Source organism: Rattus norvegicus, chromosome 1 (assembly GCF_021556685.1).
Source record: "Rattus norvegicus strain SHRSP/BbbUtx chromosome 1, alternate assembly SHRSP_T2T, whole genome shotgun sequence".
Lineage (NCBI taxonomy): Eukaryota > Metazoa > Chordata > Mammalia > Rodentia > Muridae > Rattus > Rattus norvegicus.
Genome location: NC_141534.1, coordinates 42,463,879 through 42,491,770, shown reverse-complemented (window position 1 = coordinate 42,491,770; position 27,892 = coordinate 42,463,879). Strand labels below are relative to the sequence as shown.

General features: G+C 43.5%; 1 protein-coding gene across 1 annotated transcript in view; it reads right to left on the bottom strand.

Annotated features, from left to right (window-relative positions):
• The window catches only part of Mthfd1l (methylenetetrahydrofolate dehydrogenase (NADP+ dependent) 1-like), a 188,855-nt gene that overhangs the window by 141,882 nt on the left and 19,081 nt on the right, over positions 1–27,892 (bottom strand). The window contains 3 exon segments of the mRNA NM_001108462.2: positions 4,341–4,438; positions 5,516–5,607; positions 14,102–14,213. Coding sequence (NP_001101932.2) covers positions 4,341–4,438; positions 5,516–5,607; positions 14,102–14,213 — 302 coding nt within the window.

Genomic DNA, 27,892 nt, shown 5'->3' with positions numbered 1-27,892 from the left:
TCATGGTACTTTCTCCAAAATTGACCATATAATTGGTCAAAAAACGGGCCTCAACAGGTACAGAAAGATAGAAATAATCCCATGTGTCCTATCAAACCACCACGGCCTAAAGCTGGTCTTCAATAACAATAAGGGCAGAACGCCCACATATACATGGAAGTTGAACAATGCTCTACTCAACAATAACCTGGTCAAGGAAGAAATAAAGAAAGAAATTAAAGACTTCTTAGAATTTAATGAAAATGAAGGTACAACATACCCAAACTTATGGGACACAATGAAAGCTGTGCTAAGAGGAAAACTCATAGCGCTGAGTGCCTGCAGAAAGAAACAGGAAAGAGCATATGTCAGCAGCTTGACAGCACACCTAAAAGCTCTAGAACAAAAAGAAGCAAATACACCCAGGAGGAGTAGAAGGCAGGAAATAATCAAACTCAGAGCTGAATTCAACCAAGTAGAAACAAAAAGGACCATAGAAAGAATCAACAGAACCAAAAGTTGGTTCTTTGAGAAAATCAACAAGATAGATAAACCCTTAGCCAGACTAACGAGAGGACACAGAGAGTGCGTCCAAATTAACAAAATCAGAAATGAAAAGGGAGACATAACTACAGATTCAGAGGAAATTCAAAAAATCATCAGATCTTACTATAAAAACCTATATTCAACAAAACTTGAAAATCTTCAGGAAATGGACAATTTCCTAGACAGATACCAGGTATCGAAGTTAAATCAGGAACAGATAAACCAGTTAAACAACCCCATAACTCCTAAGGAAATAGAAGCAGTCATTAAAGGTCTCCCAACCAAAAAGAGCCCAGGTCCAGACGGGTTTAGTGCAGAATTCTATCAAACCTTCATAGAAGACCTTATACCAATATTATCCAAACTATTCCACAAAATTGAAACAGATGGAGCCCTACCGAATTCCTTCTATGAAGCCACAATTACTCTTATACCTAAACCACACAAAGACCCAACAAAGAAAGAGAACTTCAGACCAATTTCCCTTATGAATATCGACGCAAAAATACTCAATAAAATTCTGGCAAACCGAATTCAAGAGCACATCAAAACAATCATCCACCATGATCAAGTAGGCTTCATCCCAGACATGCAGGGATGGTTTAATATAAGGAAAACCATCAACGTGATCCATCATATAAACAAACTGAAAGAACAGAACCACATGATCATTTCATTAGATGCTGAGAAAGCATTTGACAAAATTCAACACCCCTTCATGATAAAAGTCCTGGAAAGAATAGGTATTCAAGGCCCATACCTAAACATAGTAAAAGCCATATACAGCAAACCAGTTGCTAACATTAAACTAAATGGAGAGAAACTTGAAGCAATCCCACTACAATCAGGGACTAGACAAGGCTGCCCACTCTCTCCCTACTTACTCAATATAGTTCTTGAAGTTCTAGCCAGAGCAATCAGACAACAAAAGGAGGTCAATGGGATACAGATCGGAAAAGAAGAAGTCAAAATACCACTTTTGCAGAAGATATGACAGTATATTTAAGTGATCCCAAAAGTTCCACCAGAGAACTACTAAAGCTGATAAACAACTTCAGTAAAGTGGCTGGGTATAAAATTAACTCAAATAAATCAGTAGCCTTCCTCTACACAAAAGAGAACAAGTTGAGAAAGAAATTAGGGAAATGACACCCTTTATAATAGTCCCAAATAATATAAAGTACCTTGATGTGTCTTTAACCAAGCAAGTAAAAGATCTGTATGATAAGAACTTCAAGCCTCTGAAGAACGAAATTGAAGAAGACCTCAGAAAATCGAAAGATCTCTCCACGCTCATGGATTGGCAGGATTAATATAGTAAAAATGGCCATTTTACCAAAAGCGATCTACAGATTCAATGCAATCCCCATCAAAATACCAATCCAATTCTTCAAAGAGGTAGACAGAACAATCTGCAAATTCATCTGGAATAACAAAAAACCCAGGATAGCTAAAACTATCCTCAACAATAAAAGGACTTCTGGCGGAATAACTATCCCTGAACTCAAGCAGTATTACAGAGCAATAGCGATTAAAAACTGCATGGTATTGGTACAGAGACAGACAGATAGACCAATGGAATAGAATTGAAGACCCAGAAATGAACCCACAGACCTATGGTCACTTGATTTTTGACAAAGGAGCCAAAACCATCAAATGGAAAACAGATAGCATTTTCAGCAAATGGTGCTGGTTCAACTGGAAGTCAACATGTAGAAGAATGCAGATCGATCCATGCTTATCACCCTGTACAAAGCTTAAGTACAAGTGGATCAAGGACCTCCACATCAAACCAGATACACTCAAACTAATAGAAGAAAAAGTGGGAAGCATCTCGAACACATGGGTACTGGAGAAAAGTTCCTGAACAAAACACCAATGGCTTATGCTCTAAGATCAAGAATCGACAAATGGGATCTCATAAAACTGCAAAGCTTCTATAAGGCAAAAGACACTGTGGTTAGGACAAAACGGCAACCAACAGATTGGGAAAAGATCTTTACCAATCCTACAACAGATAGAGGCCTTATATCCAAAATATACAAAGAACTCAAGAAGTTAGACCACAGGGAAACAAATAACCCTATTAAAAATGGGGTTCAGAGCTAAACAAAGAATTCACAGCTGAGGAATGCCAAATGGCTGAGAAACACCTAAAGAAATGTTCAACATCTTTAGTCATAAGGGAAATGCAAATCAAAACAGCCCTGAGATTTCACCTCAAAGCAGTGAGAATGGCTAAGATCAAAAACTCAGGGGACAGCAAATGCTGGCGATGATGTAGAGAAAGAGGAACACTCCTCCATTGTTGGCGGGATTGCAGATTGGTACAACCATTCTGGAAATCAGTCTGGAGGTCCCTCAGAAAATTGGACATTGAACTACCTGAGGACCCAGCTATACCTCTCTTGGGCATATACCCAAAAGATGCCCCAATATATAACAAAGACACATTCTTCACTATATTCATAGCAGCCTTATTTATAATAGCCAGAAGCTGGAAAGAACCCAGATGCCCTTCAACAGAGGAATGGATATAGAAAATGTGGTACATCTACACAATGGACTATTACTCAGCTATCAAAAACAATGACTTTACGAAATTCATAGGCAAATGCGTGGAACTGGAAAATATCATCCTGAGTGAGGTAACCCCATCACAGAAAAACACACATGGTATGCACTGATTGATAAGTGGCTGTTAGCCCAAATGCTCGAATTACCCTAGATGCACAGAACACATGAAACTCAAGACGGATGATCAAAATGTGAATGCTTCACTCCTTCTTTAAAAGGGGAACAAGAATACCCTTGGCAGGGAATAGGGAGGCAAAGATTAAAACAGAGGCAGAAGGAACTCCCATTCAGAGCCTGCCCCACATGTGGCCCATACATATACAGCCATCCAATTAGACAAGATGGATGAAGCAAAGAAGTGCAGGCCGACAGAACATCTACATCTACTGGATGTAGATCTCTCCTGAGAGACACAACCAGAATACAGCAAATACATAGGCGAATGCCAGCAGCAAACCACTGAAATGAGACATCACACCTTTCATCCCTGCACTCAGGAGACAAAGACAGGTGGATCTCTGACTTCTAGATAATCCTGGTCTGCCTACGAAGCTAAAGGCCACCCAAGAGCTATATAGTGGGACCAAACAAATGAATGATGGTGGTGGTGGTGACGATGATGCTGGTGGTGATGGTGGTGGTGATAATGATGGTGGTGGTGGTGATAAATAAAACACTAGGTTTTATCATTAAACCACTGAACTGAGAACGGGACCCCCATTGAAGGAATCAGAGAAAGGACTGGAAGAGCTTGAAGGGGCTTGAGACCCCATATGAACAACAATGCCAACCAACCAGAGCTTCCAGGGACTAAGCCACTACCCAAAGACTATACATGGGCTGACCCTGGGCTCCAACCTCATAGGTGGTAATGAATAGCCTAGTAAGAGCACCAGTGGAAGGGGAAGCCCTGGGTCCTGCTTAGACTGAACACCTAGGGAATGTGATTGTTGGGGGGAGGGCGGTAATGGGGGGAGGATGGGAAGGGGAACACCCATATAGAAGGGGAGGGGAGGGGCTAGGGGGATGTTGGCTGGGAAACCAGGAAAGGGAATAACATTCGAAATGTAAATAAGAAATACTCACGTTAACAAAGAAAAAAAAATCTCTAACAAAAAAAAAAAAAAAAAAAAAGAAAAACTCAAAACCTTGAGTTTCGCCTCCATTCTGCGACTGACTAGAGATAGTGTCCGTGGGGTGAGCCCCCACTGGTACAAGCCAAGCACAGTGTCACCTACCTGGGCACAGGGGAGAGAGGCTGCAGTTTCAAGCAGTGGAGTCGCCATCTTCTATGCTGCTGCTCTCGGAGCCATCTCCTGCCACTGTTCACCATGTTCTTCAGGGGGGGGGGGGGGGGGGGGAGATGGTAGAGATGTGAGGGTGACAGGGAACGCACGTCAACTACAGGAAGACTGCAAGGGGCTCATGGAGCTGAAGGAATCCCCCAGTAAGATAATTATCACAGGATATAAGCAACAGTGTGATGCCCATGCACTTAGCCTTGCATGCTTTGTTGTGGGTCTGTAGACATAGCTTAGTTATTCATAAAAGATACCAGTCCGCACATATATTTGTTCTGAATGTATGTTTTAAAAAGATTTATTTATGTGTATGTGCGTGCTTATATATAGAGGACAGAGGCTGACATCAGGTATGGTTTCTTCTAATGTTTTCCAACATATGTTTTTATAATCTGTTGTTATTATTAATTATATAATAATAATAATTATTATTATTATTGTATGGGCATTTTTCTTACATGTATCATCTATGCACCATGTGTGTGGAATGTCTCAGAGGTTAGAAAAGAGGGCACTGGATCCCCTGGAACTGGAGTTCCAGATGGATGTGAGCTGATCTCTGGGAAAAAAATCTGGGTCCTCTGTAAGAGCAGCTCATACTCTTAACCACTGAGTCATCTCTCTAGCCCACCATCTTAGTTTTAAGACACTATCTCCCACTGCACCTGGAACTATACTGTCTCCCCAGCAAGTTCCAGACATCCTCCTGTCTCTGTCTGCCCCGTGCTGAGATAATAGGCTCATACCACTCCTTCCAGTTTTTTATGTGGGTGTTGTGTCCAAACTCGGGCTCCTGTGCTTGTGGACTGTGCACTTTATTGACTGAACCATCTTTCTAGCCTCTTGGATGGATTCTTCATCTCAAACCTCAACCAAGCTCTGGCTGACATCTTGATTTCAACCACTTAAAAGGCTTGAAGCTAGCCAGCTCCCAGGTCTCTGACACAGAAAATGTATGAGACAAAACATGCTTTAAGTTTCTGTCTTCCATCAGATGGCCTTGACCCTATGTGTGGAGTGTCTGAAACTCTACCTGACAGGCAGAAGATACTCGTAAAACATTACCAACTACTACTAAGAAGCCCAAACTCAAATGGCCGCATCAAACAAACCTGAACCCGCAGAGCTGCAGCAAGGAGACTCACGCTCTCGTCGGCAATGAGTCTGTTCATGGGGACCCCAGGAGAACCTCCTCTCAGCTTCCCTGCAAAAACATTGAATAGAAAAAGGCTTGAAGCATATTTTCACTAATAAACAATTGCCCTCTGTAAAAATCCAACATCGTGTAAAAATCTGGGTGTCCATCAGTTATCACCAAAGAAGTTAGTAGGGAGGTCAGAAAATGTCTATAGGCAAGTCACCTCTGGCTCAACCTTGACACTCTCAGCTGGGGCTATTTTGTATTTTTATATTAGAGGAATGTCAATGTCCATTTAAACTGTTAACCAGGGGAACACATGGAGACATGGCTTAACAAGGCACACTAGGCATGGGAGATATCTCACACCGAGGCAAAGGACACAGAAACATCTAGGCATAGGCTCTTCAAGAACCCCATGTGTGACACTATGATCTATGAAAACAAATATGCAATTAGCTGGATGTGGTAGCCCAGCCCTGTAAACGCAGCACTTGAAAAGCTGAGGCAGGAGAATAGACAGTTTGAAACTATCTTAGACTACACAGCGAAGTCTAGGCTCCACAGTATAACCCTGTCTCAAGAATATACAATAAGATTGAACAGATACAGATATAATAGTAGCTTTAGATAATTCTAGTTTGGTCTGGTGGTCTGTAATCCTAGTTACTCAGGAGGCTGAAGCAGGGGCACTACAGGTTCAGGGCCAGCCTGAGGAAGAGAATCCAACTCTGTCTTAATATTAAAAAGTAAGAGGAACAGAGATACAGCTTAGTGGTAGAGTGTTTGCTCAGCATGCTTGAGTCCCTTGGTTCAAGGCCCCCCACCACACCTCTGCCCCTCCCCCATCCACAGACATCCACAATAATCATCGTAGAGGTAGTGTGGCCTGTACAGCAGATTACAGGTTCACACCTCCACCTCTGAGCCAGCCCTGCATGAGTTGTTAATTATGAAGGATAAGATCAACCTGTTAGAACTGTGTGAACTGAATGAAATGGAGCATGGTCCATGAGCTGTGTACCATATAGGATGTTCATTCTAATTACCAGATATATTTGTTAGCCAACCTTTGAATATGTGACATAGTGGGGCCTAGAACCTTTACAGCATAACCCTAGAAAAATAGTAGACATGAATTTGCTTGCAAATGCAAGGCACAGACAGAAGTAAAAAACAGCCAGAGCATAAACCTAGAGCTGTGAAAAGAGCAAGCTTTGGTCATTAAACAACAACAACAACAACATCAACAACAACAACACCTGTCAGTTTATCTAATACAAACATAGTCACTTAAAAGAAATTAAATGTAGCAGATTCTTTAATCAAACAACATGACCGAGTCAGAAGACGTGCGTATAATTTGCAGATTCTATTCATATTTTCATAAGTGTAGATTTTGTTTCTGTTTTGAGACAGGGTCTCAGTGTGTAGCCCTGGCTGAACTGGAACTCACTATGTAGACCAGGCTGGCCCCAAGTTCACAGACATCTGCCTTCCTTCCTCCAACTTCTAAGATTATAGGTGTAAGCCACTACAGCCTTCTAATTGTGGAGGTTTTTTTTCCAGTGTGTATGTATATGTATTCACATGTGTGTGCAAATGTGTGTGCAAATGTGTTCACGCATGGGTATGCGAGTGTGTGGGCATGTGTGTATATTCACGCACACATGAACTTGGTTGACGCCAAGTGTCTTCCTTGGTTACTATCTATGGAGGCAGGGTGCACTGTTGATGCTGGAGCTTACTGATTCTGCTAGTCTAGCTAGTCAGCTTGCCACAGGGATCCCCTGTCCTGCCTTCAGGGTGCTGCTGGGATTACAGTGTCTGCTGTGCCCCCTGGCTTTCATGTGGGTGATGGCGATCTGAATTCCGCTTCTTTTGCTTTCATGGCAAGTACTTTATCCAATAAGTCATATGCCCAGCCCACAGCTTGTTTTATTTTTATTTTTATTTTTATTTTTATTTTTTTTAAAGATTTATTTATTATATGTAAGTACACTGTCGCTGTCTTCAGACACACCAGAAGAGGGCACCAGATCCCATTACAGATGGTCGTGAGGCACCATGTGGTTGCTGGGATTTGAACTCAGGACCTCTGGAAGAGCAGTCAGTGCTCTTAACCGCTGAGCCATCTCTCCAGCCCCCCATAGCCTGTTTTTAGTGTTTTTTCTTTTTTTTTTTTTAATCATCAGAAGAAAATTCCTGTCATAGAAATATGACCTAATTTCTACCAAAAGCAATTCTGTTTTAGGACATTAACTTTCGGGATTACGTGATGCTGTTTTGGGTCTGGAATGTTCAGCAAGGTCCACATGTATAAGAGGGCTGGTTCATCAGCCTGCGGCTCTAGTGCAATGAATGGCATTTTAAGAAGGTGGCATCTAGTGGGAAGAAGCGACGTCCCTGGGGCCATGGCCCTGAAGTCGACACTGGGACATAGACTCTCCCAGTTTCTGTTGGTTTCCTTGCCCCGACTCCTGCCCGAATGTACTGTCCCCATCACAGGCCTACAGCAACATGGAATAAACTCTTACAAGCCATGATTACCAGTTGATTTTCTCAGTAATTTTTCACAGAGGCAGAAAGCTGACAAATACATCTATTTTTCAAATTTGGGAAGCATGAATAAGAATTTCCCTTTCCCCTCCTTTAGTTAACAGTTATAACATTTATTAAAAGAAAACACATATTTAAGATGCTTTGGTGTGCATCTTCTCTTAGAGGATAAAAAAAAATACTCCTAATAGCAACATTTTTGAATTAAGAGACAATTTTTCTAGGTTTCTGGACCACTTGACTCCTAAATTATCCAGTATGCTGACAGTTTTTTACAAGAAATCGTACAAAACACTTAAGGGTATGTGTTCCGTAATGTTCTACTGTCAAATGCAGTGAGGGTGCTGGGAAACCACATCCCCTATGTACAGTTTAAAGATCAGCAACACTGCAGCTCTGTAAATCACATCTGGCCAGAAGACAGGAGTCAAAGGATGGGAGAGATTTGTTTTGCTTTCTGTTAGCCACTAGAGACCTGCTCTTAAAATCCTGTCCAACTACTATAGAAAAGAAAAGAAAAAAGTACTGTTTGTCCTCCTGCCTTTTAGCAATGGAGAATCAAGACAGCTACATTCCAGGGACTGGTATCAATTTGTGAGTGCATGTTCCCAGAGCGTAAGGGACACAGTTGCACAGAAAAGAATTTTTATCATCATTTTAGGCTCTTGCACAACACAGGACTCAGGAAAAGAGAGACTACGGTGCAGTTTCAGTTGCTTTGGTTGCTACACCTAAACCAGACCATCAGTGACTTCAAGGTATATGAAGAACAGGTATGAGCGAAACAGAACACCTTCCAGTCCCCAGGCAGCTGAATGAAGGGAAATGAACCCAGATGAGACTACAGTGGCATGATGGGACCAGAACTCAGGAGGAATTTGTGGAAGGAACCAGCAGGGATTAATGAAGAGATGAGAAGCCTAGTGGAGGGAGCCAAAACCCCAGCATAACATAACAAAACAGAAGCCAGGTCAAATCCAGAGACCCGACCCTGACCCTAAATGCACTCAACAAATACCCAAAGATGCCAGTGAAGCTGTAGGTGTCAGGGCACCAGATGTGCCCACACAGCTGGGCAAGCTGACAGTCGGTGTTCACACACATGGCTCTAGACACTAAGAGACAGACTAAGACTTGCCATCTCACACACTAGACAAGTGAGTATTACTGAGTCACAGTGCAGGCCCTTCCCACACAGGAACGCACACCAGCACACTGCAGGAATCTTACATACAGAGGCCAGAACCTCTCTTCTAGCAATGCTTGGGGTATCCTTTGCTTTTGTGATTGGGTCAGAAGATACTTTTATTTGATTCTGTATATTTACTTGTTCATTTGGCAGATAAACTGTTCATTAGCTCTGATAAAACTTTGTATTCTTTCTGGAGTTGGGGATAAATACTGAGACAGAATTGATCCCAGAGACTCTGAAGCCATTAAGATGAGAGGCTCAGGGAAGTAGGACTACTTTCTCAGTACATTTTAATGCTCATGAGTCTGAGCAAGGAAACCTTTGTTTCAGCCTCCTTAGGGGTGAAGGAAGGACTCCCCTGGCCCACAGCCAACAGTAGGTCCTGTCCCAAAGCACAGATGGATCTTTTCATTTCTCACCAAATACCCCTCTCACTTAACTCATGGCTCCTTCAGGAGTGAGTCAATTTAAAAGATGGCATTCCATTTAAAATTTTTAAAAATGATGATAACCACAACTTTATGCACAAAGAAAAGTTGAGGCTTATGTGTGTTATTCTGCTACCTCTGGGTCAGAAGGGTCCCTTCTTGGACCACAGTTGGATGTCTAGCAGACCACTAAGTTATGTAGGAAGGGAGCAAGATACCGAGTTCAGGGCCTGGCTCTGACACAGGGGCAGCTTTCCATTACAAACCTATGATTCTACGGACAACTCTCTCACAGTTTTTCCTTCCAGGATGACAAGTTAGTCCCCCAAATCCAGACAAGGTAAAAACTGGGAATTAATACAGATAAACCGTCAACAAAAGAGCATGCTGTCATTACTTTCCCAGTCCTGTAGAGCACATTTGAGAGGAAAAATGGTGATGTGCAGTGAAGGGAGCCAGAAGAAATCCTCTAGTGTCACTTTACGACAGTGCCCTCGAGAGTGGCCATCATCATTTACACTGTGACTCCCCTCACATCGCAGTATACAATTCAGGTTCTGAAAAAAGGACGTTCTGAAGGAACTAAAATACTGTAAACATTACAATTTTCCTGTATAACTTTACAACCTCTAAGACCAAACAAACTAAGGAGGAATCAAAACACTACATGCATAATCTGAAAAAAAAATTTTTTGAGAAGGACTTTATGTATTTAAGGTTGACCTTAAATTTAAGGCAGATCCTCAGTCTCTACCTCCCCTGTGCTGGGATTCCAAGTGTACACCACGTCTGATTTTATGCCTTTGCCAAGGTGAGGATCGAACCCAGGGCTCTATGTATGCTGCTAAGGAGCTCTAACTGAGCTACATCCCCAACCCTTAAAAACAGTCACCAAATGTAGTGAGAATGAATTAACATTTGAACTAGAAAATTGGCGAGATACCTCAGGGATAGACCTAGGAGGAGAGCCGGCTAAAGCGGGCTTGGATCTCAGAATAAAGCTCAAGGGTCAGAAGAAGCGTCCTCATCTTACTCTAAACACACAGGATGACTGAATCCCGGGTCTGCCCAACTTCTCTGAAGCGGCTGCCATATTGTTTCCGAATCTCCTGCACTTCTTACTTCACTGACATAAACTTCCAAGAATATACATTCTGCAGCTGTGACATCATGGCCTGCGTGCACTGGCAATATGGCGCCGTGAGCGGGGTCTGTGTGTGTGGGGTGGGTGGGCGTGCAGAAAGTAAACCAACATTCACTGGTTTGCAAAAGGCACTGCCCTGAGGTACCACCTCATTTATCCTTCCCAGCTGAGCTTTTCAGTTCTATGTATCCAGGAGGAAACTAGGAGTGGAAGCTGAAGTGATTTTCTCAAACATTCTAGAGGGGCAGTATAAATAAGAGTTAAAAAACAAAAGTCAGGGTACAGGGCTGGTGGGCAGGTGAAACTTGAAAGATGGCTCAGAAGTTAAGAGCTCGTATTAGTCTGGCAGAAGACTGGGGTACCCAGGACACACAATTACGCCGTACAACCATCTGTGGCTCTAGCTCCAGGGGCATCTAAAGTCTCACACTTCAGGGAGCACCTGCACACACACTCTCTCTCACACACACAATTAAAAGGAAAATAAAAAAATAAATCTTAGTCTGGTTTGGTGGTATAGCCTTATAACCTCAGCCTCCAGAGGCTGAGGCAGGAGGATTGAGAGTTCAAAGCCTGCCCCAGCAACACAACGAGGTCCTGTCTTAAAAACAAAATCTCACAACTAATGAAATGATTGTCTCTGCTTTGAGTGACATAACTGCAGATCCAGGTCCGCCCTTTCCTTTCTGTTACATCAAACTGTCTCCCTTCAGGGCCACAGAAGGGAAAACCCTCTATGCCTCTGGATCACCCCATTTACTACCCTGAGCCCCAGAGATAGTTCACGATTTTTCTCTCTCCACCCTAGTCACCACTTTCTCAGCATGAGGACACTGCAAACATCACTGAAACCCAAAGATGCTGCTGTTTGATGCTGCTCTTTGTGCCCAAGACTAAAGACCAGCTTCTTTGTTCCGTTCAGGACACAGGTTCCTCTATCTTCCAACATGGCATACAAAATGGCTGCACTTATGGCAAAGTGTGTTTTTTAAGCAATCAAAGTGCTTCAAGATCACAGCATTTCTTCTTTTAAAAATAGTTCCAAGTAGTGGATTTTATAGCCAGAATGAGAATGTAGCATTTCTGTGTCTAAATTTCACATACTCAGTTCATTTGACACCGGAATGAAAGACCTGATTATCAGGTTTGTTTTTTGAGCATACCGTCACAGGCATCAGCCATCAGGAAAATCTCTCCTAGGAGTAGGTATCAATTAGGTATCAATGCACCATAACCCTCAGATCCTGCCTATGTGGGGACTTGGTGGGGGTGAACAATGAAGTTGAAAAACCTCATTAAAGACCCTCACCTTCACCCAGTCACAGTGTATTCAAATTCTGGCCTAGAGTTCTCTCTTTAAAAATGATTCCAAACAATCTACCCATTGGTTTGATGTGGCTTTACCTGCTCGTGGTCAACGCTCAGCTCTCCTGAGTGTTCACTACGGGACCAGGCACCGTCTTGTTCACATGACATTCCAAAACCAACAAGGAAACAAAAGGGGCCAGAAAAATTGAAAAGAAACTAGCTGCAATTAGTCTACTTACAGAGCAAATTAAACCAATGTGGAAGGCTGCTAGTCTTTTATACCTTTGCAAGTACTGAAACATTGAAACCTAATGTTTTGTTCAAAAATAAAATACTTTTTACTTCTTCTTTGAGAATTTTACAATTAATCTCATGCAAACTCTCCAATAAAACCTAATGTTTTTTTTTTCCATCCTTATTAACTTGAGTATTTCTTATTTACATTTCAATTGTTATTCCCCTTCCTGGTTTCCAGGCCAACATCCCCCTAACCCCTTCCCTTCCCCTTCTATATAGGTGTTCCCCTCCCCATCCTCCCCCCATTATCACCCTCCCCCCAACAATCACGTTCACTGGGGGTTCAGTCTTGGCAGGACCAAGGGTTTCCTCTTCCACTGGTGCTCTTACTAGGCTATTCATTGCTACCTATGCGGTTGGAGCCCAGGGTCAGTCCATATATAGTCACCACCACCACCATCATTATCACCACCACCATCATCATCGTCACCACCACTACCATCGTTCATTTGTCTCACTATATAGCTCTTGGGTGGCCTTTAGCTTGGTAGGCAGACCAGGATTATCTAGAAGTCAGAGATCCACCTGTCTTTGTCTCCTGAGTGCAGGGATTAAAGGTGTGATGTCTTTAGAAAAAGCTTTATCAAAACCAAGAGCTCTAAAAGAAACATTGAAAACCAAGTTTTCATTACACAAAATATATCATTTTTTAAAACAGAGCTTCAAGACAGTCCAAAAGAATATTGAAGTAGATTTTGTCTCCAGATAGGATTGTGCCCAGACTACTCTCAATATAAACGTTAACAAAAACCAGCAGGTAAATGATCTTGCAAAGAATATAAAAGTCTTTGAGAAGGAGGGGTATTACAACTAAGTTCTTCATCTAAGATTCTGAGCCCAATCTGCTTCAGTCATTATTTATAGGTTAGAGATTGTTTTCTTAGGGAGGACAAATGAAACTGTATGTACATCTGCAGGAAATATGACATGTATTTTATGAGATTTTGTTTTTGAAGCACAAGGGATGGGAATGAGAGTTTCACGCTTGTCAGGCAACCCCTCTACCACGGAGCTACATCCCCCAGCTTCACGAAACATGCGTTTTATTCTTTTAACTGTCATTTTTAAAAATCACATTTGTGTGTGTGTGTGTGCTTTTGAGTATAAAAAAACACCATTTCAGGTCTACCTCACGCATGTCTAGATTGCCCCTTGAAGTCACAGTGTCACATCTGGCAGATATCAGGTCAGCAGAGGTATTTTGGGCAAACACCTCCACTGATCTCTTGGTTTCTCTCTGCTCATAATATGAACCTGGTATTAACTCCAAAGCCTTGGCTCTCAATGTCCCTAATGCTATAACCCTTTAATACAACTCCTGTTGTAGTGATCCCCCAATCATCACATTATTTTCACTGCTATTTTGTAACTGTAACTTTGCTACTGTTGTGAATTGTAATGTAAATATCTGATATTTGAAAAAGTGTCATACAACTCCCAAAGGGTCGTGACCCACAGGTTGACAACCTCTGCCCCAAAGGTAGGCACACCAGCAGTCCAGCCTCTTGTTCTGCACACTCACGCCTACAGCAGTCAGCATTTCAAGAATGTTTGGTCTCCCAAAGAAGCAAGGTGACCATCATCCAACCTGCCTCACTCATTGCCCTGCCCCACCAAGGTGAAGACATCTACCTGACAAGAAGTCATGGAAGCAATTGAGCATGGTGGCTCCTGACGGGATCCAAGCAGCAGGAATCTCGTCGGGCTTAGGTGAGCCCAAGACCACAATGTCTGCCTCTCGAAGCTAAAAGGAATAAGAGAGAAAAGCACACACATTAATCTACAAGCATAAAGACAGGAATAACTCAGATGTCTGATGACTCCAAAGTAACAGTAATTTTAATATAGTCTTTTAATTTTAAAAGACCCTGAGCTTCGTTCTAAATTGTGGACCAATTCTACCCAAGCATTTTTAAAAAAAGATTTATTTATTTTATGTGTGTGAGTACACTGTAGCTGACTTCAGACACACCAGAAGGGGGCATCTGATCCCATTACAGATGGTTGTGAGTCACCATGTGGTTGCTGGGAATTGAACTCAGGACCCCTGGAAGAGCAGCCAGTGCTCTTAACTGCTGAGCCATCCCTCCAGTCCTCAAGCATATCTTAGTATAAGCAGAACATGACTAGCATGTCTTAAAAGAAAATGAAACTTTAAAAATATTGTCATGGTAACCACCTCAGTGTATATGCTACAAGCTACACATATGCATCATTTCGATGAATTGTCTCTCCGTGGATTATCTGTGTTCAGAAAGAGGATTGGGAGGAGAGCTCAGTTAGTAAAGAACTTGTAGTGCAAACATGGGGACCAAAGATCAAATCCCCAAACTCACATATAACCAGCCCGACAGTGTGACTGTAACCCCAGTGAACCAATGGCAAGCTCGGTGATGGAGACATGGAGAGTTCCCCAGAACCTAGGGGGTGAGCTAGACTGGGGTATGCAACTGGCAAAACATCAAAGAGATCCCGTGTCAAGCGAGGTAAAAACTGAGCCACTGACCTCCACATGCTTTCTGTGGCTTCACTCACACTCAGATGAGCACGCAACACACTCTGGTGCATACACACATTCACGCACCCACAACACATGCTCATGGAGGAAGGGAGGAAGAGGGCAAGGAGATAGATAGATAGATAGATAGATAGATAGATAGATAGATAGATAGATAGATAGATAGAAACTTAAATAGAAAGAAGATAAGCGATATCTCTGCTGATACGATTGCCCAACTAACCATTCTTCTTCTTCTAGGCTACGCAGCCACGATACAGTTAAACTGCACCAAGACCTGTGTAGCTAGCATCCCCAGGAATCTGACCGGTTCAAGCTGTGCATGATCCCTGCAGACAGATCTGAGAGGCAGCTAGATTTGCCAGTGATGTTATGTGTAGGGGAAAAGTGTTCTGGTGGGAAGACAATTGTAAACATCTGTTTCAAAAAGCCACTCCTCATTTACATACTTAAATGACTGTCATAAATCCAACCACAGCGGTCCCCAGAGGAAATGCAAATGCTTAAGGCTGGCTCCAGAGCAGCAGATAAGAAATATCATTTTTGCTAGGCTTTTCTGCACAAAGACGGCGAGACCAGAATGTGTTAAAACACATATTGAAAGGATGTATAGAAGAACAATGAAGTGTTCATTTTGGGAAAAGCCAGGGACCATAGCTTCATCCAGTCCCCTAGGAATCCTCTGGTTCCCACAGGTCACGTCTTTGATATAACCTGTTCTCTTCATTACCTATAAATCTTGAGAACCTTATTCCGTCTCCTCAGCTACGTACCTACATACATCTTTAAAGCAGCTGTGCTAATAAGCAACCAGGGGGCAGTTAATCCTACACAGAAGGGACAAAAGCCACTCCCATCCCCAGCTATGATCGCAGTATAGATACTCATTCTGGAAAGAGAACGTGAGAGATGCTTAGATCAATTAAAAAAAAAAGTGCAAGATGCTTAGATCAATAAATTACCCACTGAGGACGGGATAAGATTTTAATGAGCTCAAACTCAAGGAGAATTATCGTCTTCCTGGCTGCTCCTACTTCTCTCTCCCCACATGGGAAAGGCTCTGGCCAGGGCCTGGCTTGAAACTTTACCTCATAACAAAATATTGCTTTCTCTGTGGAGACTGGAGTGGCGTAGCTTAGAGGGAACCGCCCACTCCCCAGGCAGAGGACCAAATGTTAAAACAATAGTAAGAGACAGATGGACATGCATGTGGTACATGTGGGTGCCGTGTGGTTTAGGTAACAAGAAAAGTATTTCAGTGATCCCTGTTGGGGGGGGCATCAAATATGGAGGAAAGAAGGCAGATGTGATCTGGAAGGTTCCATGAGGGTTTGGTCTTTTCCATTTAGCAGATGCAATACATTTAAAGACAGGGACTGTGGCTAGCACAGCCCTGTCATTGGGCTAGACTGGACACATTTAGTGCAATGTGTTTTGAAGGTGGAATAAATATGGGTCTTGGGTTTGATAGATTAAAGGGGGAACAAATAAAACAACTTAACTAAACAAACTGCCCCTTCCCCTAGCCCTCCCTGCAAAACAAAAACCCTCAAAAAACCCCAAACCCAAACAACAACAACAAAAACCCCAAACAGTTGATGGGTTGACAAGATGGCTCAATGGGTAACCACTCCTGCCACCAAGCCCAAAGATCTGAGTTCGAGCCCCGGTGCTCACATGGTGTTAGGAGAGAACTGACTCCTGCAGGTTGTTTTCTGATCTCCACATGCATGCTCGGTGATTTCTTCCTGTCCCCTAGCCCTCACCATGTCACCACCAATAAGTAAACAGAAGTGTAATTTTTTAAGTTGAAAGTTTTTTTTTAAAGAATAGTGCTTTTTAGCACCTGAGAGTTAAGAAACTTGCTTCCACATCTCTTGAATGTAACCAGAGCAGTTAAGAATATGATGTTCAAACTAAGAATGCTACTTAAAACATAACTACTTTCCCTAGCAAAGATAAACTTTTGAAGTTATACTAATAGTGTGACTAAGTGAAATTTAGGATTCTTCATTAAAAAGTCTCTCTCATTTCACTTTTGAAGGTAGGCAGGGGTGTGACGTCCCTGAATGTACAGGTCAGAGTTGGGGTGTTCAGACTGGGGAGACATAGGGCAAATTACTGAGTTAGGAGAAGGAAACAAAAGGTGTTCAGTAGTGACTTCTTTCCCCCTGGCATTTTGGAATGTAAGACCCACCAGTATTTAATGTTTGGATAGACATTGGCGTCCAGCCAGCACCTGTGGCAGCCACCAATTGTCACATATACCAAGGGGACAGGGAGGACCAGCCAAATGTATATGGCCTCTGACTTGGTCTTTTAACTTCTAGCAAAAAGAGGGCACAGCAGGCTCAGTGGCTTTACAGACTGCCATTGTGGACTCTCCATTGTAAGGAGACGCGAAGTACCCACAAGCATCGGTGTGGACGCTCCCTCCCCATCTCTTAGCACTATCCTAAAAAGAACTCCAAATTTGTTTTCTAGAAAGTGTCATTTTCATTTTAGAAAATATTAATATTTCCAAAATTGCTGACATCTTCTCAACAATGGACAGGGATTTTTGATACAAAGTATACTAGCATTGGATTGTTTAAAACTGTTACCTTTTCTTGTTCTCCTTTCTAAGTGTTACACTATCTCCTCACATACATTTGTTTACACACATACACTTATACATTATAGGTTAGGATTTGCATGAGAGAAAAATGTGTTTTATTTTTCTTTCTGAGATTGGATGACCTCGATATTATTCTAAATTCATCCATTTTCCTGCAAATTTTGTGATTTCTTTTAATCTAGAAATAAATCACTCTCTTCTCCCTCTCCTCCCCCCACTCTGTACACACCAGATTTCATTATCCATCCACCTGTTGATGGACAATTCATTTGACTCCATTTCCTCCCGATAGATAACAGAACAGCAACAGACAAGTTTGCTGTTGCTTTGAGGTCTGTAACCTGAGCCTCCTTGACAACTGTCATGCTTTAACATAGTAATTTTGAAATTTCTATAAATACTCATTTATTGCTCCCTAATCTCAAAGAGCAATAAGCCAGGGATTTCAAAGCCTAGAAACTTGCTTCTTTTAAACTTAAGGTATAATTCTAAAATGTTTCACTGTTGCTCAGTAAACTTCAATGTAATGTAACAGAAACCAGTTGGACTGGTTTTATACTGTATGCGATTTGTCTCAGGAAGATCTCAGGAGGCAAGATTAGGGCGGGCTGAAGGAGGTAAGGGGAGCAGGATACTGAGACACCTAAGGAGACTGAGACTCACCAGGGAGCCAAGGGAAATGTGGGACCCACCCCATATAGAGCAAAGGTAGAACTAGAAGGCTGAGTAAGATTCCCAAGCTCATCTTTGGGGGGTCACTGGTGCTAATTAGTGAGTGAGGAGCTAAGGATGGGAAATGTACAGGGTGCAGCACAGGATGAAGGTAGGAAGGATGTGACCTGCAGGGCAGAAAAAGGGGCGTGGCTTAGGTGTGCACCATCTCTAATAATGACACAGAGTAGAATTTAAAAATTTACTCCTGGCAACTAGGAATTGATGGGTAATTTTACCATGGCAACAACACCTGGCACATGCACTTGCAGGCTACATAAAGAGCGTTCACTCTGGTGCAATTTTTTTGTTAGCAGAGTCCCTGTCTATTCATAAAACTTTAAAACTTAGAATGCTAACATCTGAAATTAGCTGAGTCCAGCGTCATTCCACACTGAATGTGCCTGGTCTCATCTGAAACTGGCTCAGTAAGCACCCTAAGTCTATGCCCTGTGTCAGCAGCCAGTTTCCTGCACTAGTAAAGCACAGAACATGAAGTGAGCTGACTTAAAGTGTCAGTGTGCAAGAGGTTCCATTCAGATGTCAGGGTGTCAGTGTGTAAGAGGTTCCATGAAGATGTCAGGGTGTCAGTGTGCAAGAAGCTCCATTCAGATGTCAAGCTTTCCGCAAGAGAGGACAAAGCTGTTCGTCTCTCTCCCTGTCCACCCACTGATCTCATGCTGCAAGAATTTTTTTTTTTTTCCTTTCAGGAACTGAGTGTATTTCTGTTGTCTATGCTCTCTTGTGATCAGTAAAACACATTATTGGCTTTTAAAATCTTAAGACTTATTGCATAGAGCAGAAGGACTGGGAGCCAAACGGACAAGAGGGAATTATGACATATCTAGCAACATCTCCTGAAGGGTAATAAATGACCTTCCTTTTCCTAAGTGTTCCCAAATTCCACTCTTATTTCATGATTCTATTGCATATCTAAGTTATTCAGTTATGTCCAAGAATGCTAGGAAAGACAGCTAATCTCCTTTGAAGTGAATCATATATCCAAAAGTTAAGGCAGTGCTGGGGATATGGTTCAGTTGCCAGTGTGCCTGTCCTGCATACAGGGAACCCAGGTTCCATATGATCAAGCACGATAGCACACACCTCTAATCCCTAAACTTGGGGTGTAAAGGCAAGGAGGATCAGAAGCTTAAGGTCACCCCTGGTTATAGAGCTGTGGTTCTCCACTTTTTTATGCTGTGACTCCTTAATAGAGTTTCTTTTCTTTTCTTTTTTTTTTTTTTTTGGTTCTTTTTTTCGGAGCTGGGGACCGAACCCAGGGCCTTGCGCTTCCTAGGCAAGCGCTCTACCACTGAGCTAAATCCCCAATCCCTTAATAGAGTTTCTTATGGTGTGGTGACCTCCAACCATAAAATTATTTTCGTTGCTACTCATATCTGTATTTCTACTGTTATGAATGAGAAACATCTGCTGTGTCTTAGGTGACCCCGGTGAAAGGGTCATTTGAACCTCAAAGGGGTCATGAGAACTGCTGCTATGAAGCAAGTTTGGGGCGAGCCTGGGAAACATGAGACTGTAAACACACACCACCACCATCACCACCACAACAAATACCTTAAAAATCAGGCGAGATGATTAAAAGAAAGAAAATGGCCATAAATTCAGTAGTAGATATGCTTTCAGAGATTATAAAAATGACTATTTTCTTCAACTCTTGAGAAAAAAAAAAGTCATGCTGAGAAGGGAAAGGGGAATAGAAAGAGGAGGGAGGGGTGGGGAAAGAGAGAGACTGGGAGATGGAGGGGAGCAAGCGGGGGAAGAGAGGAAGGGATAGGGAAAAGGGGGAGGGAAAGAGGGAGAGGGAAAAGAGGGAGAGGAAGGGGAGAGGGGGAAAGGGAGGGGGAGGGGAGAAAGAGGAGAGGGAAAAGGGGAAGAGAGGGAGGGGAGAGAAGGTGTGGTGAAGGCTCTTCAGAGCAGGTGGGCCTCAGACGCACCTTCATGCGGACCACACAGTCTTCACGCACACAATAGGCTCGAGTTCAGGTACACAGACAGCTGGGGCTGTGGGGAATAAGGCTCTGCATTTCCTGGCACTTAGACTTTCCAATTCCCAGCCTCCCAGGGCACATCTGCAGATCAGATTTCTGCATCTGCTCTCTTGGAGGAACTCTCTGGGCCTAAGCTGCTTCCCCTGAGAGGTGAGGAATCCAGACTCAGGGCAGGTGGAGTCACAACACCTGGACTTGGGCCTAGACGCTGCTTACCAGCAATGGTCAGGATCCAGGCCCCATGGTGAGCCTAATATTTGGTTTCTAGTGACTTACAGGCATACTGAAAAGAAGGAAAGGACTCTATATTCTATATAGATGGTACAGATATGTACAAGAGCGTGCCATTAAACTTCTCATTTTGTCCTTAGAAACCATTCACACTGGAGAAGGGAAGTACAAATCATGTGCCAGTGGTCTGAAGGTGACACACCCAGCCTGTTTTCTGCAGAACACAGGCCCAGAGCCCAGCAGGACTGATGTGGGGACTCTGCTGTGCTCTGTGTGCCTCACTTCCACAGTGGACTCTGATGACACAGATGACTCTGATGACTGAGGTTGGCCACAGGTGGCCGTAGAGTGGGCTGTCTGAAAGCTGAACCAAAACCACAGCCTGGAGAAACATCTCGGTCCCCATCCAGGTTTCTCACAAAGGAGACAATACTAGCAACACAATTACACTCCTGATTTGCTCAACCGCTTTCTGAATTGTTATGCTGCCATGGCTAACACTACCTCTGAGAGAACGCATTCCATGCTCAAGCATCTGCAGCTCCACCCACCCAGCCTGATGTCAAAATAACCTGTAGGATGGGGGAGGGCATTTGAGTGGGGCAACTGTAAAGTGGAGACAGGTCCTGGTTTCATTACATTTGCCCCACAAATTCCTTATCAGATCTCTATGGCAGTACCCCTACAGTTCAGTGTCAATCTGCTGATTTACATGGTTCCACTCAACCTCATGCTAACTCATTTAAGTATGCTCATGAATCCCTTTCTCGACACAGGCTGATACACTGGCTTAAAAAAAAAAAACAAAAACCAATCAGCTCCTTCTTTGGCGTTGACAAGTCACATGATCAGGCAGAAGGCAGGGTGAAGTATGGATGCCAACATCTGAATGCACTTAAAAGACAGCTAAGTGGCCACTATCCCAGGAGTCCACCAATACAAACACTCCTGAGAAACCCTCACTTAGCACTAGGTTATGTGGTACCTGTTCTGCACGTCAAGGGCAACATGGCAGCACCCCTGACTAAGGTGCTATCTCCACCCCTGCAAAGGGCACATATGACTGTTTCCTTATAGGGGGTCTGGAAGCTCTGGCAAATCCAAAGCCTGGGGTTAAGAGTTGCATTCACCTATGTATTTGCCGTATTCTGGCTGTGTCTCTCAGAGAGATCTACATCTGGTTCCTGTCAGCCTGCACTTCTTTGCTTCATCCATCTTGTCTAATTGGATGGCTGTATATGTATGGGCCACATGTGGGGCAGGCTCCGAATGGGTGTTCCTTCAGTCTCTGTTCTAAACTTTGCCTCCCTATTCCCTGCCAAGGGTAATCTTGTTCCCCTTTTAAAGAAGGAGTGAAGCATTCACATTCTGGTCATCCTTCTTGAGTTTCATGTGTTCTGTGTATCTAGGGTACTTCGAGCATTTGGGCTAACAGCCACTTATCAATGAGTTCATACCATGTGTGTTTTTCTGTGATTGGGGTACCTCACTCAGGATGATATTTTCCAGTTCCATCCATTTGCTTATGGATTTCATAAGTCATTGTTTTTGATAGCTGAGTAGTATTCCATTGCATAGTTAATAAAGATGGAGAAAAAAAAAGACTTGCATTCAGTCTACTTCATTCAGACTGGGTATCTTATAAGGTTGTTTCTGGGGAATCACAAAGAGTTGGAATGGAGGGAGTTGGGTGTGGTGGCCTTTAATCCCAGTACTCAGGAGGTAGAAGCAGGCAGATCTCCCTGAGTTTGAGGCCAACCTGGTCTACAAAACAAGTTCTAGAATAGTCAGGGCTACACAGAGAAACCCTGTCTCAACACTCCACCCCCTCCCCCGCCTGAGCCCCCAAAAGAGCTGGAATGACAAACTAGTAAGCTCAACCCAAGGCCATTGGCTTGGGCCCTGGTGGCTGAGTTGGGCAGTGTTTTGGGTTCAGAGATTGAACTCACAGAACATTTGGAATAAATGCTACATGCACAGAGGGGGAACATATGGTCGCTTCTCTTCCCCAAAAGATTTATTTATTTATGTATGAGTATGCACATGTGCTTGTGTGAGTTTAGGCACACCACATACGTGCAGGTATCTGAGGAGGCCAGTAGAGAGTGTGGGGTGAGGGGAACTGAACCCGAGTCCTCACACTCTCAACCTGCTGAGCCATCCTGCCAGCCCCACACATCTGCTCTTAACTGTTATGATCTAGAGCAGTCTCTTCTGAGTCTCAGTTTCCTCACGTCGGACATGCTAGTCCTGCCCAAAATGGTATGAGCCTTGAAATCATTGAAGACAATCCAGGGAAAGGACAGAGCATACATGACTGTGACCAGCCACTCAACTAAAATTGACCGACATGACTGATTTTATTCCTTTAGAGTGTTTCCCTACAAGGTGAGTCTGTATAATTCGGTGACCCAGTCCACTTAAAAGGCTCGGAGGTGGGAGGTCTACTTATCTATCTATCGATTGATCTATTGATCGATCTATCCATCCATCCATCTATCTATCCCCATTTTTTTTTTTTTTTGGTTCTTTTTTTCGGAGCTGGGGACCGAACCCAGGGCCTTGCGCATGCTAAGCAAGCGCTCTACCACTGAGCTAAATCCCCAACCCTATCTATCCCCATTTTACACACACACACACACACACACACACACACAACACACACACACACACACACAAACAGCACAATACATTTAGAAATTTCCAGCTCACTTTTAAAGCCCTTTTATTAGGCATACTGTGAGCTAAATTTAAACTACATGGTAATGTAGTTTGGCTCCAAAATCTCAGCCATAAGAGTGAAAGACCCACGTTTTCCTCTTTTCTAGAAACACTGTTGTTATTGTTTATAAGTGTCTCTGTGAAATGAAGAGAAATCAGACTCTCAGAGAAAAATGAATTCAAACCCATCTCTGATTTCTAAACCATTTCTTCTGCATGCAGCTGGGACCCAGTGGACTCAAGCCAGCTGAGGGTTATTCCAGTTGCAACTTCCAGCTGTGCTCTAACCACGACTTCAGTGTGACTCTCGAGGGAGCAGAGCTCTGCAATGCCTAACAATTTCTCTCTTCCAAGGATGCATAAGCACCCAGCATCTCTCTCTCTCTCTCTCTTTTTTTTTTTTCCGGAGCTGGGACCGAACCCAGCTTGCTCTACCACTGAGCTAAATCCCCAACCCCGCACCCAGCATCTCTTACTGCAGATGGGGTTGGTACCAAGGTGAAACCCTCAGCGGGAAAGAGGGGACCAGTCAAGGCCAATTCCCAACAATAGGATTACACACATGCAAACACACACGGGTTGTCTGTCTGACCCATTCCTCTGCTGCCAAGGGGCCTGGGAAGATACACTTATGTGGAGAAAAGTGAGAAGAGGCAGGGTGGGGGTTAAGGAAGTTTCTCAGCCTGACTCAAATGAACATGGCTAAGTCCTAGGTCTACACTCATTAGCACATGAGAAATGTGGACAGCATTCAGCTAACTTTCCCTCCACACCCCTCCATTGAGGGATATCTATGGAATGTTCAATACACTTGTAAGCTTTCAGTGACATTCTCCAGTGTGCATAACCATCTGCTCACTGAATGCCGCTCCATTCTGTCCTCTGTAGGGCTCCATGATGTCAGACCTCAGTTCTCCCTGCTCACGTTCCCTGGAGGTATCAGTTCATTTGCAGTTACTGTAAGGAAACGCCGGAGATTGGAAGAGAGGTTGAGTCAGGTTCTGTGTTTTCAGGTTCAGGAGCTCAGTGCTGGCTTCTGCTTAGCTCTTTTGAAGGCCTCTGTGGTGGTTTGATTGAGAATGACTCCCAAAGGGCTCATGGGTTTGAGTACTTGAGTCTGGCAAGGTGGTGTGCGCTTGTAATCCCACACCGAGGAGGTGCTGACAGACAGATTCCCAGCAGTCAATGGTCAGCCAGCACAGATTATTTGGTGAACTCCAGGCCAGTGATAGACCCCATCTCATAGGGCAGATGGCCTGTAAGAATACCTAAGGTTGTACTCTAGTCTGTGCACACACATCCACCCAAGTAGGGATGAGCTTCACTCTGCAGAAGCGTCTAGATGATTTACTTTCATAATAAAAAAGCACTTAAAAAAAAGTCTTTGTTTTTCAAAAATATACATACAACCAGCCACAGTCTCCAACAGCTGTGAAAACATTGAACCATGGTGAAGGCATCTTCTCTAGCTGCCACAGCTGCCCAGTACAGGGCACAGCTTATTTTCCTCTTCCACGACTGCTTCCAAACCAGAAATTCTAGGTCTCAGTGTGCAAAATAGGGGCCGTAACTCAGTGATGGCCAAGCTAAGCAAGCACAAGGTTTGAGTCTGAGAGAGGGAGGGGCGGGGCAAGGCAAGCCAATTGTTTTTTAATTTTCTTGAGTAGGCTGCCCCCGTGTGGTGACTACTATAAACACACACAAATTTCTTTCCTGCGCATCTAAGTGTGTATTTCTGTCTTAAAAGCAGCAAGCTTAGCATCAGGTAGATCAACCTGCCAAGCTCCACCTTCCAAGCCACCATTCTAGTGGTGAGTGGAGACCCTGCCCTCCATGTAGGGCTCTGTAACCTACCCCTTACTGCCTATCCCTTAGCACAAGTAACATGTATTTTTAGATATCATTCAGCACGTAGCAGTCCCCATTATTCTGGGTCAGAGTATATTCTAAGATCCTGGGCTGATGCCAGAAGCCAGATTATGCTAACTCCATTTATACCATTCATGGGTATACAGGCACACTCATAACTTGCATGTTTTTCACTCAAAGGAAGCTCTTTAGAGTTTCTACTTTGGCTTCTCTGCCCGATCCATAGTACCAGCTTTACCACTCTCATGTCTTAGGAGTCCTTATCACATAGAGCAATGCTCAGCTTTCACACTGTCACACTATCTGATGGCCCAGCAGAGCCACTGAGTGACAGGCAGGTGGGCAAGCTCACGATGTGAAGCTATGTCAGACAGAGATAATTCACCAGTGCAAAAGGGAAGCACAGGTTCAGGAGCTCATTGTGCTATTCAGGGTGGCGCCGTCTAAAACTCATGAAGAGCTTGTTGTGGGATTTCCCAACAATCCTGGGAACTGACACGGGCGAGCTAGAACTGTCGATCAAGATTCTGCTGGCGCTGTTGTATTTGATGGGATCACTGACTGCTCTTGTTTTAAAATGAAAAGCTCTATAAGTATCTCACACATGGAAAGACACGAGGATAATACAAACTCAATGTCCAGATAAAGAAAGCAAGCCAAACGTCAGGGCCATACCTGACTTTAAAACAATTTCTTAAGATAAAGAAACAAGGGGTTGGCAACCCCATAAGAACAGCAATACCAACCAACCAGAGCTCCCAGGGGCTAAATTACCATCCAAAGAGTACACATGGACAGACCCATGGCTCCAGCTGCATATGTAGCAGAGGATGGCCTTGTTGGGCACCAATGGGAGGAGAAGCCCTTGGTCCTGCCAAGGCTAGACCCCCCCCCATTGTAGGGGAATGTCAGGGTGGGGAGGCACCCTCATAGAAGAAGGGGGAGGGGGATGGGATGGAGGTTTATGGACCGGAAACAGAAAGGGGATAACATTTGAAATGTAAATAAAAAATAATCAATTAAAAAACATTTTAAAAAAAGATAAAGAAACAAATGTAGGGCTAGAGAGATAGCTCAGTGGTTAAGAACACTGACTGCTCTTCCCGAGGTCCTGAGTTCAATTCCCACAACCACATGGTGGCTCACAACCATCTGTCATGGGATCCAGTGCCCTCTTCTGGTGTGTCTGAAGATGCTACAGTGTACTCACATAAAATAAATAAATAAATAAATAAATAAATAAATAAATAAATAAATAAATAAATAAATCTACCTTAAACAAAACAAAACAGAACCCAAATGCTTGGGGCTGGAAGGATGGCTCCACAGTTAAGAGTGTTGGCTGCTCTCCCAAAGGGTTTGAGCACCCATAAGGAGATTCACAACTATTGGTAACTCCAGTCCTAGCAGACCAATGCCCTCTTCTGGCCTCTGCAGGCACCACAAGCATGTAGAACACAAACATCCACCCAGGCAAAGACTCAAAAAATAAAATGCTTCCTCTCTTAATATATATGCTCTAGTAATGTTAAAGTCTCAATTAAAATTTATAAACGAGTCCTCCAAACTCATATATGTAGCCAAGGCTAACCCTGAGCTAGTCTCCCTGACATGGCCTCCTGGGTACTGGGGTTACAGCCATGGGTCACAGCTCCTTCTTCATTCCTTTCTAATTGCAGGTAGTCAGTTCCTACCCCAAATGTTTGATGTGGGACTCAGCATGGGAACGAGCTTGGCTAAGCTGACAACCACTACCAGTTTAAGGGTGGATGGTTAGCTACCTTTTTGCTCCAGTTTTATACTCTACATGGTCATTCATGAGTATCAAGAATAGCAGTGCTTCTCATTGATAAGTGGCTATTAGCCCAAATGCTTGAATTACCCTAAATGCACAGAACACATGAAACTCAAGAGGGATGACCAAAATGCGAATGCTTCACTCCTTCTTTAAAAGGGGAACAAGAATACCCTTGGCAGGGAAGGGAGAGGCAAAGTTTAGAACAGAGACTGAAGGAACACCCATTCAGAGCCTGCCCCACATGTGGCCCATACATATACAGCCACCCAATTAGACAAGATGGATGAAGCAAAGAAGTGCAGGCTGACAGGAACCAGACGTAGATCTCTCCTGAGAGACACAGCCAGAATACAGCAAATACATAGGCAAATGCCAGCAGCAAACCACTGAACTGAGAATAGGTCCCCCGTTGAAGGAATCAGAGAAAGAACTGGAAGAGCTTGAAGGGGCTTGAGACCCCTTATGAACAACAATGCCAACCAACCAGAGCTTCCAGGGACTAAGCCACTACCCAAAGACTATACATGGACTGACCCTGGACTCTGACCTCATAGGTAGCAATGAATATCCTAGTAAGAGCACCAGTGGAAGGGGAAGCCCTGGGTCCTGCTAAGACTGAACCCCCAGTGAACGTGATTGTTGGGGGGAGGGCAGTAATGGGGGGAGGATGGTGAGGGGAACACCTATATAGAAGGGGGGGAGGAGGGGTTAGGGGGATGTTGGCCCGAAAACCGTGAAGGGAAAGGGAATAACAATCGAAATGTAAATAAGAAATACTCAAGTTAATAAAGAAAAAAAGAAAAAAGAAAGAAAAAAAATAGCAGTGCTTGATTTCTTTAATTTGAGATAGGTTCTCTAGCTGATCTTGAATGTCTGACCTTCCTGCTCTCACCCCCAGAGCAATTGCAAGCTAGGATTGCAAGCAAGCACCACCAGGCACGCCACACTG